The sequence below is a fragment of the Carex rostrata genome, chromosome 8, assembly GCF_964058835.1.
Source record: "Carex rostrata chromosome 8, lpCarRost1.2, whole genome shotgun sequence".
NCBI classification, from domain to species: domain Eukaryota; kingdom Viridiplantae; phylum Streptophyta; class Magnoliopsida; order Poales; family Cyperaceae; genus Carex; species Carex rostrata.
In genome coordinates, this window is record NC_135925.1 from 8,752,013 (window position 1) to 8,765,398 (window position 13,386).

The window sequence follows — 13,386 nt, forward strand, 5'->3', positions numbered from 1 at the left end:
ATTGTGGCCTCTAAGCACATGCATTACATTAAAATGTTTGTCTGTCCTCATGATCTCCCAGATTTGGTTAATTTCGTGACACTCCACTCCAGTCCGCTTCAATTGGGGGTTGTAACCACATGTTTCGTGTTTTATACGTGTTTAAGTCGCGTATAAAACATTTTTTTTTTTTTACGTTTCCGAACCGAACTCCGAATAAAACGAAAAAAAATCTATAATACGTTTTATTCGCGAATAAAACTCGTATGAAACGTGAGTCATGTATTATTCATGAGAAAAATGCGAAAAAATGTCAAATTATTTATTTTTTAGTTTTTGAAAAAATGTTGCTGGTTTTTTTTTTTTAGACCTACTTATTGTACCGAATTATTCCTAAATTATTTTCGAACTATATCCGAATCACAAATTTTAGAACTCGCTGAACCGAATCCGAAATTTTCATTTGTCACTACGGTTGTAACTGAGATGCAAGTTCCGCTAGGGTGCTATAATCTGTATAAAAAGTGCATGAGTGAAAACCCAAACTAAGTACCTGTTTTAAAAATCATGCTGTGCAAATTTCAAAAGGCATCTCCAATTAAAATTCTAAGATGGTAATCCCGTATACGAGTGGCAAAAAAAATCGTAGTTCGTGATTCGATTTAAGTTTGATTTGAGTTTAATTCAATTCGAAATTAGTTTGTTTTGAAACAAATTAAACTAGTTCGGTTCGAATCTTATTCAAATCAAATTCAAATTGAGTATAATTCGTTCAAAAAACAACAATTAAAAAAAAAATCTAAATAAAAAGTAATAAATTTTCAAAAAATGTAAAATTTGGACTCCAAGCACATTTTATTATGGAGATCATGTTCAATGGTTCGGATCGTCTATTTGAATTTTAAAATCGTAAAAATAACTTATAAAAAATATTGTGTCAAGATGTGTCACCACAAAATGGTGTAATTAAATCCCTCACTCCAAATTATTCTTTTACACGTTCTTATGGGATTAGGGCTGTAAACGAATCAAACCAAATCCAACTTACCTCAGTTTGAGTTTGAGTTTGAATAAGATTTGAATCAAACTGGTTTGATTTGTTTCAAAACGAACTAATTTTGAATCAAATTAATTGCAAACTACAAATTTTTCGAATCGAAATCAAATGAATTATGAACTACAAATTTATTTTGGTAGCTCTAGTTATACCAGTAATTTATGCATTAGTTTTTTTTTCTCGCGGAACAAAATTCACACGGTTTCCTTTTACCTTTTACGAATTCACACTAATGGATTATGAGCCAGTTCAATATTTCCTTACCTTTTACGCTGCTGGATTGATTAAAACCACGGCATGGACCTAGTCAAATGAAACTTATTCCATTGTTAATTTGTTACGCTGCTGAAACATTTTTCTATTATAAGTTACCATTATATTAACAATTTTGAGCTGTGATATAAGTTCAGTTCCTGCATTATTAAAGATTAATAGTTGAATCCATTAGTTGTATTATTTGAGATTCGAACCTAGATAGTTCGCAAATCAATTTTGAACGAATTATATCCAGTTTGAGTTTGATTTGAATAAGATTTGAACCGAACTAGTTTAATTTGTTTTAAAATGAACTAATTTCGAATCAAATTGAACTCAAATCAAACTTAAATTGAATCATGAACTACTATTTTTTTTGCCACTCCTATACGGGATTACCATCTTAGAATTTCAATTGGAGATGCCTTTTGAAATTTGCACAACATGATTTTTAAAACAGGTACTTAGTTTGGGCATTCACTTATGCACTTTTTATACCGATTATAGCACCCTAGCAGACTTGCATCTCAGTTACAACCATAGGGACAAACGAAAAGTCTGAATTCGGTTTGGCGAATTCAAAAATTCATGAATCAGATATAATTCGGTAATGATTCGGTACAATAAGTATGTAAAAAAAAAATTCCTTAAAGAAACAAAATTACATTTTATTCGGTTCGGAAACGTAAAAAAAATGTTTTATACGCGAATGATGTTACTACTGGAGTGTCACGAAAATAACCACATCTGGGAGATCATGAGAACAGACAAACATAAACCCGGTATAACCATATGCTCGGTTCAAGCAAATTTCGTGTCAGATGAAACATAAAATGCTGCAGTTCATGATAATTGGGTTTTTCTCTCTGTTCCACATACCAAATGTATGTACTGAATTGAATGCTTCACACCTCAGAAGTAGTAGCCGTCATTGGTCAATCTCAATTTGCCAAATATCCAGCAGCAAAGCCAATCATTTTTTATTATAGGGATCCGATGCACCTGGCATCTACTATTCTTGAGAATTGAACTGGCGCCTCTGAAGAGAGACGAGGGTTCCGCGAAATCAATCATTAATTAGAAGTCTCTTTTATGCATTGTTAATTTATTACTTGGAGGAATTGAAGACTCTAAACTACATAGAAAAGAAGCTTTTGAAAGAGGAAAAGAGAGAAAAGACAGGCATGAAAAAACTCCTTAGTCTGTGGTTTATTTACAGTAATGACTCATAACAACTGTTATTATAATTATTGCTTATTTTATGTTGCTTGTTGTGCTGCAAAATAGTTCCTATATGAGACAAAAAAAAGTCGCCAAGAGGGGTCCATCCATGGCAACTAACTTGTCCACACTCCATATTACTTCTGCACAAATTACAAGAAACTTTCACGAATGATTCTTTGAGCTCCTTCCACCAGCATCTTCACGACTTGACTAGCTGGTAGAATCTCCTTAATAAGCCCGACCCCTTGACCCGCATACATAACCATGCTCTCTATATCACCTGTAGTTGTTGCATTTGGAACTGTACCAGCATACTGCCGAATTTCTTTAGGCTGAAAATTTCGCAAGAAATTAATTTGCTAGGTACTAAACTTGATCAGTAAGGGAAAATAATTTGAACACACAAAGGTGACTGATGTGCTAAACATCAGTACTCACAACATTTACTAATAACAGCAAAGTATCTCTCTAGCAGACAGAAACAGACTATACGGTACCAGAGCTGCTAAAGGAATTCCAGGTTTCCATAGTTCTTATGGTAATTAAATATCTAAACCAAGAATAAATTCCATATTTATTATTCTTCACATACCACACCATGAATAACAGAGTGGCCAATGATGGGCTGATTCGCCTCGCTTATTTCTTCTGGAAGGTTTCTCCATTCACAAAAGAAAGGAGTTTGCAAGACTCGGTGTGGCGCATCAGGCCACCTGGCACGACCGAACACATTTGTGTAGTAAGTTCTGTCCATCTCAACCAACTTCTGCTTATATAAGGGATGAGCAAAGCTCTCTGGAGTTGCGAGGAATCTGCATCAGAATTGAAAAGTCTAATAACAGGAGTACCAACAAGAATCTCTCTAAAAATATTTAAAAGTGAGGAAAAACAGTAAAATTGAAGGAAAAATATACTGAAATTTGGGATAAAAATCTCAGGACAAAAATTGCAAATTTGGAAGTAGCAATTATTATTGACTGCTAATGACTGCATAGAAAATGACCTAAAGACCGCAATTTCTACGAACAAGTCCAAAAAAGTAATATTGGTTAACAAACATAACCTATTGGTAGAAAAAAAGATTATATAATAAATAAGTAAGGGTATTATGAAGGTAAAGGTGGTTTTTCAATATGAAGACCACAAATTTCTCCAACTAAAAAATTTTAATCTTCCAAGAGAACACGGCCATTTTTATATATTCTGCTGCAACAAGTATGACTGTATGAGCTACCTTGTTCCAAGACAGACACCGTGGGCCCCCAGGGCAAGAGCAGAAACATAGCTGCGTGCATCTACAATACCACCTGCAGCAATTACTGAGGTGCCACAATCAGAGACAAGATCTACTACCCTTGGGAGCAATGCCATCAATCCCTCCTAAACAGTCAATTCAAATAAAGGGAAAGAGAGAGGTTAAGTTGTTGAACCCCCCTATAACACTTGCATCTTCCTAAACACTACACTCCATCATGCTAAAAAAGTGCCACGTATTAAAATCAATCGGTCTGCATCATAACAATTTGGTTGCAAATCCAGGTAGTCGTGATACAATGCATTACTTGTACTAGACAATTTTTTTTATTGAAAATGGATATTTATCAATACTGACTCATAACAGGATAAAACTTGAGGTTCTCAAAGATAAATTAGATTCTTAAAACTTCCACCTGTCCAATCACATGACCACCAGCCTCATGGCCTTGAACAATTATGCTGTCAACACCAGCTTTCTTGGCTTTCTCTGCTTCTTCATAGCTTCCAATCTGCAAAAAAAAGAAATATATATATATATATATATAAATGTGTTGCAAAAATATCAAATTTATTTGGTGATCTCAAATAGCCAATTGCAAATAGTCCTAATGAAAGGCACTTTTCCGACATAAAGAAGTTCTTTATTTTCTTAATTTTATAATCATGGAAATTGGACTCTAAAGCTTTGAGCCTTCTCCGTTTAATAAAAAAGAATGTGAAGGATCTACATTTATCACTTCACATTATTGTAGAAGGATGCATTAATGAGGATGAATTTGAACTCACTTGGTGTAAAACCTTAACCCCAGCATGATGAGCTTGTTCTACAAGTTCTCTTGGAAATTCTCCCCAATAAACTTGAAGTAACGCAACCTTTTCTTCTAATATGACCTTCAAATTCTTGTCATAGGGAAATGCTAAAACAATTGCCACACCAAAAGGCTTCTCTGTTAAGGATCTCGTTCTTTTAATTAACTCTCTCAAGTAGTCTGGTGATTCCTGCAAAGTATAATTAAGATAAAATATAGTGAGGATGCCGCAATAAATAGGTACTTCTACACATGCACACTTTATGTCAGATCAGCAGTATTTGGTATTAGTCAAAGGTCAATATAGGAATTAGGTGATTCATTGCAAAATTCAATGGGAGCAGCAATTTTATTGTAAGGTACTTAGGTGAATTGGAAGAACAGCTTCTCCAACTGAGATCATCTAAATTTTGTTAAAATTTATGTTCCTATTAACTAAAACCATGAAGAAGTTTACAATTAAATACGTTCAAATGACCACCACTAATACCAAAGTGTAACGAACCGGAAAGGTGAATTGGAAGAACAGCTTCTCCAACTGAGATCATCTAAATTTTGTTAAAATTTATGTTCCTATTAACTAAAACCATGAAGAAGTTTACAATTAAATACGTTCAAATGACCACCACTAATACCAAAGTGTAACGAACCGGAAAGCAATTATTGCTTGATTTATGATTATTGCAATTGCACACTTAATGTTCGATAAAATGCTCAGCAGAGATTCCCAAAATTTACCAATACTTTTACATTGCGGGCAAGGAGTAAATAGAAACTAGATTGTAAAAGGTAAAGGCCTTCATATTACCCAGTCAGGCGCTCGAAGAATTCCAATTGCGCCGGCATTAGCTACAGCAGCGACAAGCTCGGGGCCAGAGATATCAGGTCCAAGTGGGGCCTGTACAATGCCATAATCGAATCCAAGAATGCCCCTCCAACCCATTAATAGTGACTTGAATCAAGTGCAACTGTGCAAGAGGTGCTTTAGTAAGAGCAAAACGGAGCTTGGAGGAGAGGAGATATAAAAGGTAATTGGGGAAGTGAAACGTAAGGGAAAACGTCAGTATTATGTTTGTATCTGATTGATTAGCTAGAGCTAGGTAGGGAAAGAGCAAACCGCCTACGTACTCGTTTTGTTTGCTTTCGGGGATCGTTTTCAATTTTAGAACGATGACTCTTGGATGTTAGTGAAGCCGTGAAGGTTAGTCTCATCATTACGGCTGCTCACTGAAAGAAAAGGCCTAATTGAGAGGTTTAAAGCCGAAGCTTTAAAAGGCCCGAACAGTACCACTTCTCACAGTTTCTCTTTTTAGTTCCCAGCTCAAGACCAAGGCCTCATTAAACAGACAGAATGTCGACCCATTAATTAATCCCCATAGGCCCGAAGCTCTGAGTTAGTCCTCCAGTCAATTTTGATGTCATTCAAGAAATGCAGTAGAATGCTTCTCTTTTGAGTTTTGAGTTTTGAGTTTTGAGTGAAAATTAGGAGCATAGGTAGGGAACAAGACTACCGTACAAATATGAGTAATAAACAATTCAACATACTATAAGAAAAGCATTGATTTATGTACAGAAATATGCAACATCATCCATCTCCAATTCAAACAATTGACCCCTTCCTCATTATAACTGCCACTGTTTTGTTTTTGTTCTTTGAACATTCAAAACCCGTAGGCACAATCACAAAAGCAAAACAACCTCCAAACTCCTAACAATCTTTTTGATCTGCCAAACTAATGTCTAAACATAGGGTAGGTATACGGTATACCCAGTATATATGCTCCCATCCCGGGAAACGCTATCCTCTGCAAAGTTTTTCTGTGCGGTGCTGTGCGGCACTTTTAATCTGGTCCGTTCGTTTCGGATCGGACGGATTGGATTAAGGGTTCACCAAATTTTGAGTTTTCTTAAAATTCGGGCAAGATCTGATCTGGTCCGTCCGATTCGAAATGAACGGATCTGATTAAAAGCGCCGCACAGCACCGCACGGAAAAACTCCGCAGATGATACTTTTCCCCCATCCTGGTATAGTCTTCCCTTGTTTGCGAGATAATCGGCCCTGTCATTGTATTAAAATGTTTGTCTGTCCTCATGATCTCCCAGATGTGGTTAATTCCTCACACTCCAGTCCACCTCAATTGGGGGTTGTAACTGAGATGCAAGTTCCGCTAGGGTGCTATAATCGGCAGTGTTTTAAAATGCGGCCGTGTATGCGGTCGGCAGCCGTGCTCAAAATGTCCATGCGGTTTTTTCATGCGGTTTTTCCATGCGGCCGCATATGCGGTCTGAATATGCGGCCATGCGGTCTAAATATGCGGCCATGCGGACTGAAATATGCGGCCATGCAGTCTTCCCATACAGTTTTGATAATTTGATTGTATTTTAATTAAAATTTATATTAAAAAATTCAAAAAATTATTGTTGGTTATGTTATTATGTAAAAATAAATTCAAATATATGAATATGAATATATATATATATACGTGAATTTTTATTTTAAAATTCGCATGAAAATCCGCATATGCGGCATGCAGTGACCTTCCGCATGCATGAACAAAACCGCATTTAAAACACTGATAATCGGTATAAAAAGTGCACGAGTGAATACCCAAACTAAGGAATTCGTATCCTCTGCGTTAACTCAAAAAGGAATCTTTTGAGTTAATACATCTGGACCGTCCGATCAGCTTTAAATTTCGTGCGAATTGAATCCGCACTAATATTGAAGACCTCCTATATTTTAGGCATGGACCGGATGGGCTCCATTTACAATCGGACGGTCAATATCTATTAACTCAAAAGATGCTCTTTTGAGTTAAATGCAGATGATGCGGACTCCAAACTAAGTACCTGTTTAAAAAATCATATGCAAATTTCAAAAAGCATCTTCAATTAAAATTGTAAGATGGTAATCCCGTAAGAACATGTAAAAGAATAATTTGGGCCAAACAGGGACATTGCAAATATTCATTTTAGGCCATATAACACAAACTTAATTATATGCGATTCTGCGTTAGGTCCTAAAAAAGCTCATTTATTAAGAAACTATGCAGGAGAGTTTCTTATTAAATTGTATCCTTTTAATTTAGTGTTGATGTGATCTATTAGAAACTCTAAAATTAATTTTAGGGATATGAAAGTTTTGCTTGGATGTAAATGCTGTAATAAGGCATGGAAATTTATCGCTGCCAATGCCCAATTAATTTTCAGTTTCATTTTTAAGAGCAAATAACTGTTATTACTTGAGATCCAAAAGACAGCCAGTATATTAATATTTATTGTGCATGCAGTTGTCTTTTATTACATATATTTCTGATGTACACATGAGCGACACTTCTCATCAGTCTACTGTAAAAAATAAAAACAGGAAATTTCTTACAAGATGTGCATATTACAATTTTTTTCTTTGTTCCGTCCGATAATTTCCACAGCGGAACATTTTACTGAATACATACATATAACTAAAAGAATAATTAACCATCATGAGATCATTACTTGTACAACATTTTTTTTTCCCTTTTCATAGTATTTTGAGAGGAGGCTGGCTCATGTCCTGGCACTCTGATGAAAACATGACATCATGCATTCCTCCCAGCCCACCAGTATAACCTTAGACGGTGGTAACGCAACCTGAGTTAGTCAGATCATGCAATGCTGGGACAAGAAACAGCCTCCCATTTACCCCATGCGCATTGTAACTCGCGTTATTAGTCGGGTCCATTAACAGCCCCCCAGCATAACCAGGGAAAGCCTGTTTTCCGTAAATCCCCAGGCACGCTGTTGCCGCCTCCAATGGTGTCTCCGGCTCTCCCTGAAAATAACCGTTTCCAAATGGATTTGTACATGTACCTGCCAAAAGACTTGCCAAATTTACCACCATTCCATCCGTACCAGCCTCGCCGTTAGGTGGTAGAAGGGGCGCAGTAGGTGGGCCATCATCGGTTTGAGAAAAAGGCCATGCACATTGACCCGGACACTGGACCGAAGAATTACCTAACCAGATATAGGTGAACCGATTTGTGCTTGAGCCAGGCCCAGAACCGTGTAACCCGCACCGGCTTATGCAGAAACCCTCCACTCCAACATCAACCGAGGTCACAACCACATTAATTGAATTTTCCTGTGGTCCCTGGCTAGCGATTGGGGGAATGTCGGAGATGTTTAAAGAATCTCCATGAGAGTATGAGATATCATTTATCTGCTTACCTAAGGTGAGAGTTGGGAAAGAGATACCAGTGTTGTTGTAGTACTTCTTAAGAGGTTTCCACCAAGAGGCAACCGATGGTTCGGTCTTGACAGAGCCGTCAGAGAGAGAGACTATAAAATCAGTCAGGATGCTTTTCTGGGATTCTGTGAAGTTACCGTACCAGATGAAGTTGACAGTGATTGAGCCGGTGAGCAGTGCACCGTCGTGGTACGTTAAGTTTGCTGGTGAGTCTTCAACAAAGTCGCCATAAGAGTATCGTGCACTGAGAAAAAGTATAATCAGACAAAATGGAACAAAAAGAGGGGATTTAAAGTAGCTCATGTTTAGGCTGATTGATTTACTTACGTACATGGAATAGGGATTGATGCCAGGTTTGAGATTTATAGGAGGGCCTAGCTTGATTACGTACGTGCCAAAGGTCACCTAATTTGCTTGTACATGCAGTTGGTCAAAGAGATTATTATAGTAATATGTAACGGGGATTTGAAGGTGGGGAAAGAGGAAAGGCGTATTAAGAGGCGATGGGGAAGGGGAGGAGGCATGGTGGCCAACTAGGCATGAGGCATTGAGGGGGCAAGAGGCGAAAGTAAAGGAGAAGTTACGCTGCGACTGTAAATACTTTATTTGTTTTACGCTACGCTGCGACTGTGAATCTTCAGTCTTCAACGCTTGGAGATGTTCAAATGGAAATTGGGCTTTTAATTTTTTTGGGCCGGATCATAATTCCGACGGTTCGAACTTGAACTAACTTTAAATCTATTTTGGTCCAATATTAAGTAGTTTGGGTATTTTGGTCCCAAGGCAAGAAGAGTTGGCAGTTTCACATTCCAGATTTCCAGGTACCTGAATTCCACATTCCTTGTCTCCATGTGGTACCTCCTAGGAATTGACAGCATCTGAGCCGTTCGTTGTAAATTAAAATTTATCTGTGCCTTGTGTTTGATCGGGCAGTTCAAATTCTCCCATCTAACATTTTATTCAGACTTCAGAGTTGATTTTGAAGATATGGAGTACATTTGAACAATTTGTCGTCAAAAGTAAGCTAGTTACTTTTTACATATAATGATGAAAAAAAATGATCGGTTGACTATCTTTTTAATATGAAATTAGCTAGTTCTAACAAAAATATTATTTTTATTAACACTATGTTACTTTTTTTATAATATTTTTCTAATACTTGTATATTTATAATTTTCAAGGCGTATCTGATTATGATGGTACAGAAGTGCAATGACAACCACCTTAGTACCTTTGTCACTATCATCAGACTTGTCTTGAAAATTGTAATTATATGTGTTTAAAGAAATTAAAATTATTAAAGAAAACTAAGTGTTACAAAAACAATAGTTTTGTTAAAAGATCCATTCTATATTAAAAAATAAAATTAGATAGTCACATAGAACCAGACTTTAATATAGTATGACATATCTGTCAAAGGAAACCTGGACTAGGTACGTCGTCCAAATAGATACTTAAATGGTGATCTCCTTTTATGATTCGTTTAAAATTGCCTAGACTTTTGTGAACTAAGGTTCGGTTAATAATCATGCTATGATAAAACTATTGAGGAAATAATATATATTCGAAACTGAAATATTTACCATGTCAGTTATCAGTCATTAGCCAGGAACCATTTTGTTAATTCTCTTGTATTTCTTACTTCTTTTGCATTATATCTTAGAAAGAGTCTTAGTTGATTAATTGATCGATATGCCCAATAAGAGGAAAAATAAGTACATATCATCTCTTTTCTTTGTCAAACATTTTGACGTTAACAACAAAGAGAAGAATGTTACGCGAAAGTTATGAGAATTGTTAATTTTCCATTTAGCATTGAAAATACTGCAACTAACTAATATTAATTAATTCATAATCACTAGTCCAATAATAAGATAATTCTAACAATTTTTTTTTTGAAAGCTTAGTAGCAGCTACCATTTCTATCATTAATATACATATTAATTATACACTAGAAAATTGCATCTTTTTTACTTTTATTTTTTCCAATGTATCAAGAGCAAATACCAATTTTATTTTCAATTTTTTCATATTTGAATTATCGTTAAAATGAAATCGATACTTCTACAACTTTCTATATGTACAATACATCCGACGATAAATTTATTATTTAAGTCCAAATAAAAAAAAAATTGACGTTGTTAGATACTAAAATAATCAGCATTGCATCCCTCCACGTAAATTTGAACTCTATTAAATTAAAAATATACTTTATTAAATTTAACTTCTCAGGAAATATAATTTATTGTAATATTATTACATTACTTCCTTTGTTCCAATTTAATTAATTTAATCATTAAATTTCATGATTAATCAGACACCAAAAGCTATAGCTATGTAAAAAAGACTGTCTTAGATATTGATAGTGTAATAAGGCGAAGCAGAGGATCTGTTTTCCTTCAACTTAAATCTATTCCAAGTGTTGGATCAACGAGACCACTGCAGATTGTGTTATGATATAATAACTTCTCGATAACTATCAAACAGCTGGGAATTGCTCGAACTAATTTATCGGATGCGATGCATATCAGGAATTCTCTGCCTCCTTGCAGCAGTATGCTTTGTACACACTCGTCAGCGCCGTCTTTGACAATTTTATTGCTATTTAATAAGAGGTTCACTTGATTCTTCGCTTACACGTAGCAAGAACAGTGGACAGACTACAGATAGCGATATACAGCTGCACCCCACGTGTTCATCTCCATTAAAAAATTTATATCAACCACAAAAATGGATAAATTGTTAGCAAGAAGCTTGGTCGAACCTCACATCGTTGCCTTCTATAAATCTTTACAAAGCCTCAAGTAGTGAACTTCAATCTCAAATGGCCTCTTTTAGTCGTGCTATAGTACTACTATTGACACTCTTACTTAACTTCTCTCCTTTGTGTATTGCCACTAGGCGGCTCACTGCTCTGTATCAACCACCGGCGATCCCGCTGACGTACCACCGTGGTGCCGTGCTCCGAGGAAACATTCCTATCTCGGTACTTTGGTATGGCAGGTTTGCGCCGGCCCAAAAATCAATCATCTCAGATTTTCTTCTGTCTCTGACAAAGATACCTCAATCTCCATCTCCCTCGGTTTCGCAATGGTGGAACACAATAAACAGTCTTTACCTGTCGAAAACCTCAGGCGCCAAGTTTGGCCAGAAAAATTCTAATATATTACTTAGCAACCAAACTACTGATGCCAAGTGTTCCATGGGAAAATCTCTTACCTCAGTTCAGATTGCCGCCCTGGCAGCCAAGGCCCGGCCAAAGAAAGGTGGTATTGTACTGGTACTGACGGCTCAGGACATAGCTGTACAAGGTTTCTGCATGAGCCGATGCGGTATGCATGGTACCCTAACAAAAACCGGTTCGACCTTTGTTTGGGTTGGGAACTCAGCCACTCAGTGCCCCGGCCAGTGTGCCTGGCCATTTCACCAGCCGATTTATGGCCCACAGACTCCACCCCTTATTGCTCCTAATGGAGATGTCGGAATTGACGGAATGATAATTAACATCAGTAGCATGATTGCCGGTGCAGTGACAAATCCATCTGGAGATGGATTCTATCAGGGGCCAAAGGAGGCACCTCTAGAAGCCGCGACGGCTTGTCCAGGAATTTATGGGAAGGGGGCTTTTCCAGGATACCCAGGGCATCTGCTGGTGGACCCCTCTACCGGAGCAAGTTTTAATGCCAATGGCGCCCGTGGGAGGAAGTACATGTTACCGGCTCTCTTCGACCCGGCTACATCGTCCTGTTCAACCTTGGTGTAGAGTTTTGAGTGAGATAATAGTAAATTTATTTTAGTGTGTCATGTTAATTGAAGCTTTCAGTAGACGAGGTTTGTTTTATTCTGTAAAGTGCAGTGGTTGAATTCTTTTTAGTCAGTAGTTGTGTTCATGGAATTCTTGTTTCTTCATGTAGTAACCTTAAATTAAATCTTGTATTTTTTTAAGATGTGGTAGGCATTGACTGCTTTCTTTTGATCGAGTAAAAGATCCAGCTCTTAATAAGCGTGTACTCTCTTATTAAGAATCGTTTAATAAAAATCAACAATGTCATGGTATTCTCGATTACGCCGGAAATGTGGTTGCTTGTATGTCAATTGATGGATTGCACCCTTTACAGCTGAAACTAGCTTGAGTTTTGCTGTCAGCTTGCTCCTAAAGCTAGAATTAACCTTTGAATTGTTTTTGACAGATACGTTGACTTCCATTAAAAGAATGCCATATAAGATTATTATTTTTCTTTCAATTAGAGAAGATTATATATATATAGTTCGGCTAATGTCATAACGTTATAATTTTAGTCTAAGTTATAACGAGTATGTTTTTGAGATTTCAAAGTCCGAATAACCGATCCGAACCGTTCATCTTGTTCTCCATATTAATATGTGCTTGGAGACCAAATTTTATATTTTTTGGAATTTTTTTTATTATTTATTAAGCCACTTTGAAAATCGCTGATCCAACGGCAATAGTAAAACCAAAAGGCACCGTTGGATCAGTGATTTTCAAAGTGGCTTAATAAATAGTAAACAAATCTCAAAAAATGTAAAATTTGGTCTCCAAGCACATATTAATATGGAGA

General features: G+C 36.5%; 2 protein-coding genes and 1 pseudogene across 3 annotated transcripts; 1 reads left to right on the top strand and 2 right to left on the bottom strand.

The window, feature by feature from the left end:
* Positions 1–2,472: 2,472 nt before the first annotated feature.
* On the bottom strand, positions 2,473–5,693 carry LOC144558222 (uncharacterized). The gene is made up of 6 exons (XM_078307011.1): positions 5,390–5,693; positions 4,559–4,771; positions 4,186–4,281; positions 3,750–3,895; positions 3,108–3,327; positions 2,473–2,847 (listed from the first exon to the last, which is right to left on the bottom strand). Exons 1-6 carry the CDS (start codon positions 5,522–5,524, stop codon positions 2,665–2,667), a joined length of 993 nt encoding a protein of 330 aa, XP_078163137.1. The 5' UTR covers positions 5,525–5,693; the 3' UTR covers positions 2,473–2,664.
* Positions 5,694–7,831: 2,138 nt separating this feature from the next.
* LOC144558536 (protein PHOSPHATE-INDUCED 1 homolog pseudogene) lies at positions 7,832–9,657 on the bottom strand (annotated as a pseudogene). The gene is made up of 3 exons (XR_013512936.1): positions 9,538–9,657; positions 9,138–9,211; positions 7,832–9,050 (listed from the first exon to the last, which is right to left on the bottom strand). The product of XR_013512936.1 is annotated as a protein PHOSPHATE-INDUCED 1 homolog pseudogene (transcript).
* Positions 9,658–11,629: 1,972 nt separating this feature from the next.
* LOC144558308 (protein PHOSPHATE-INDUCED 1-like) lies at positions 11,630–12,745 on the top strand. The gene has a single exon (XM_078307122.1). It carries the CDS (start codon positions 11,631–11,633, stop codon positions 12,567–12,569), a length of 939 nt encoding a protein of 312 aa, XP_078163248.1. The 5' UTR covers position 11,630; the 3' UTR covers positions 12,570–12,745.
* The last annotated feature ends 641 nt before the right edge of the window (positions 12,746–13,386 follow it).

What these genes read in the sequence shown, in the direction of transcription:
- LOC144558222 (XM_078307011.1), bottom strand. Translation starts at nt 5,524, where the DNA reads ATGGGTTGGAGGGGCATTCTTGGATTCGATTATGGCATTGTACAGGCC. An exon ending in TTCTTCGAGCGCCTGACTGG is followed by an intron (nt 4,772 to 5,389) that starts GTAATATGAAGG and finishes TATACTTTGCAG; the next exon opens with GAATCACCAGACTACTTGAG. An exon ending in ACTCTGTTATTCATGGTGTG is followed by an intron (nt 2,848 to 3,107) that starts GTATGTGAAGAA and finishes CGAAATTTTCAG; the next exon opens with CCTAAAGAAATTCGGCAGTA.
- LOC144558308 (XM_078307122.1), top strand. Translation starts at nt 11,631, where the DNA reads ATGGCCTCTTTTAGTCGTGCTATAGTACTACTATTGACACTCTTACTT.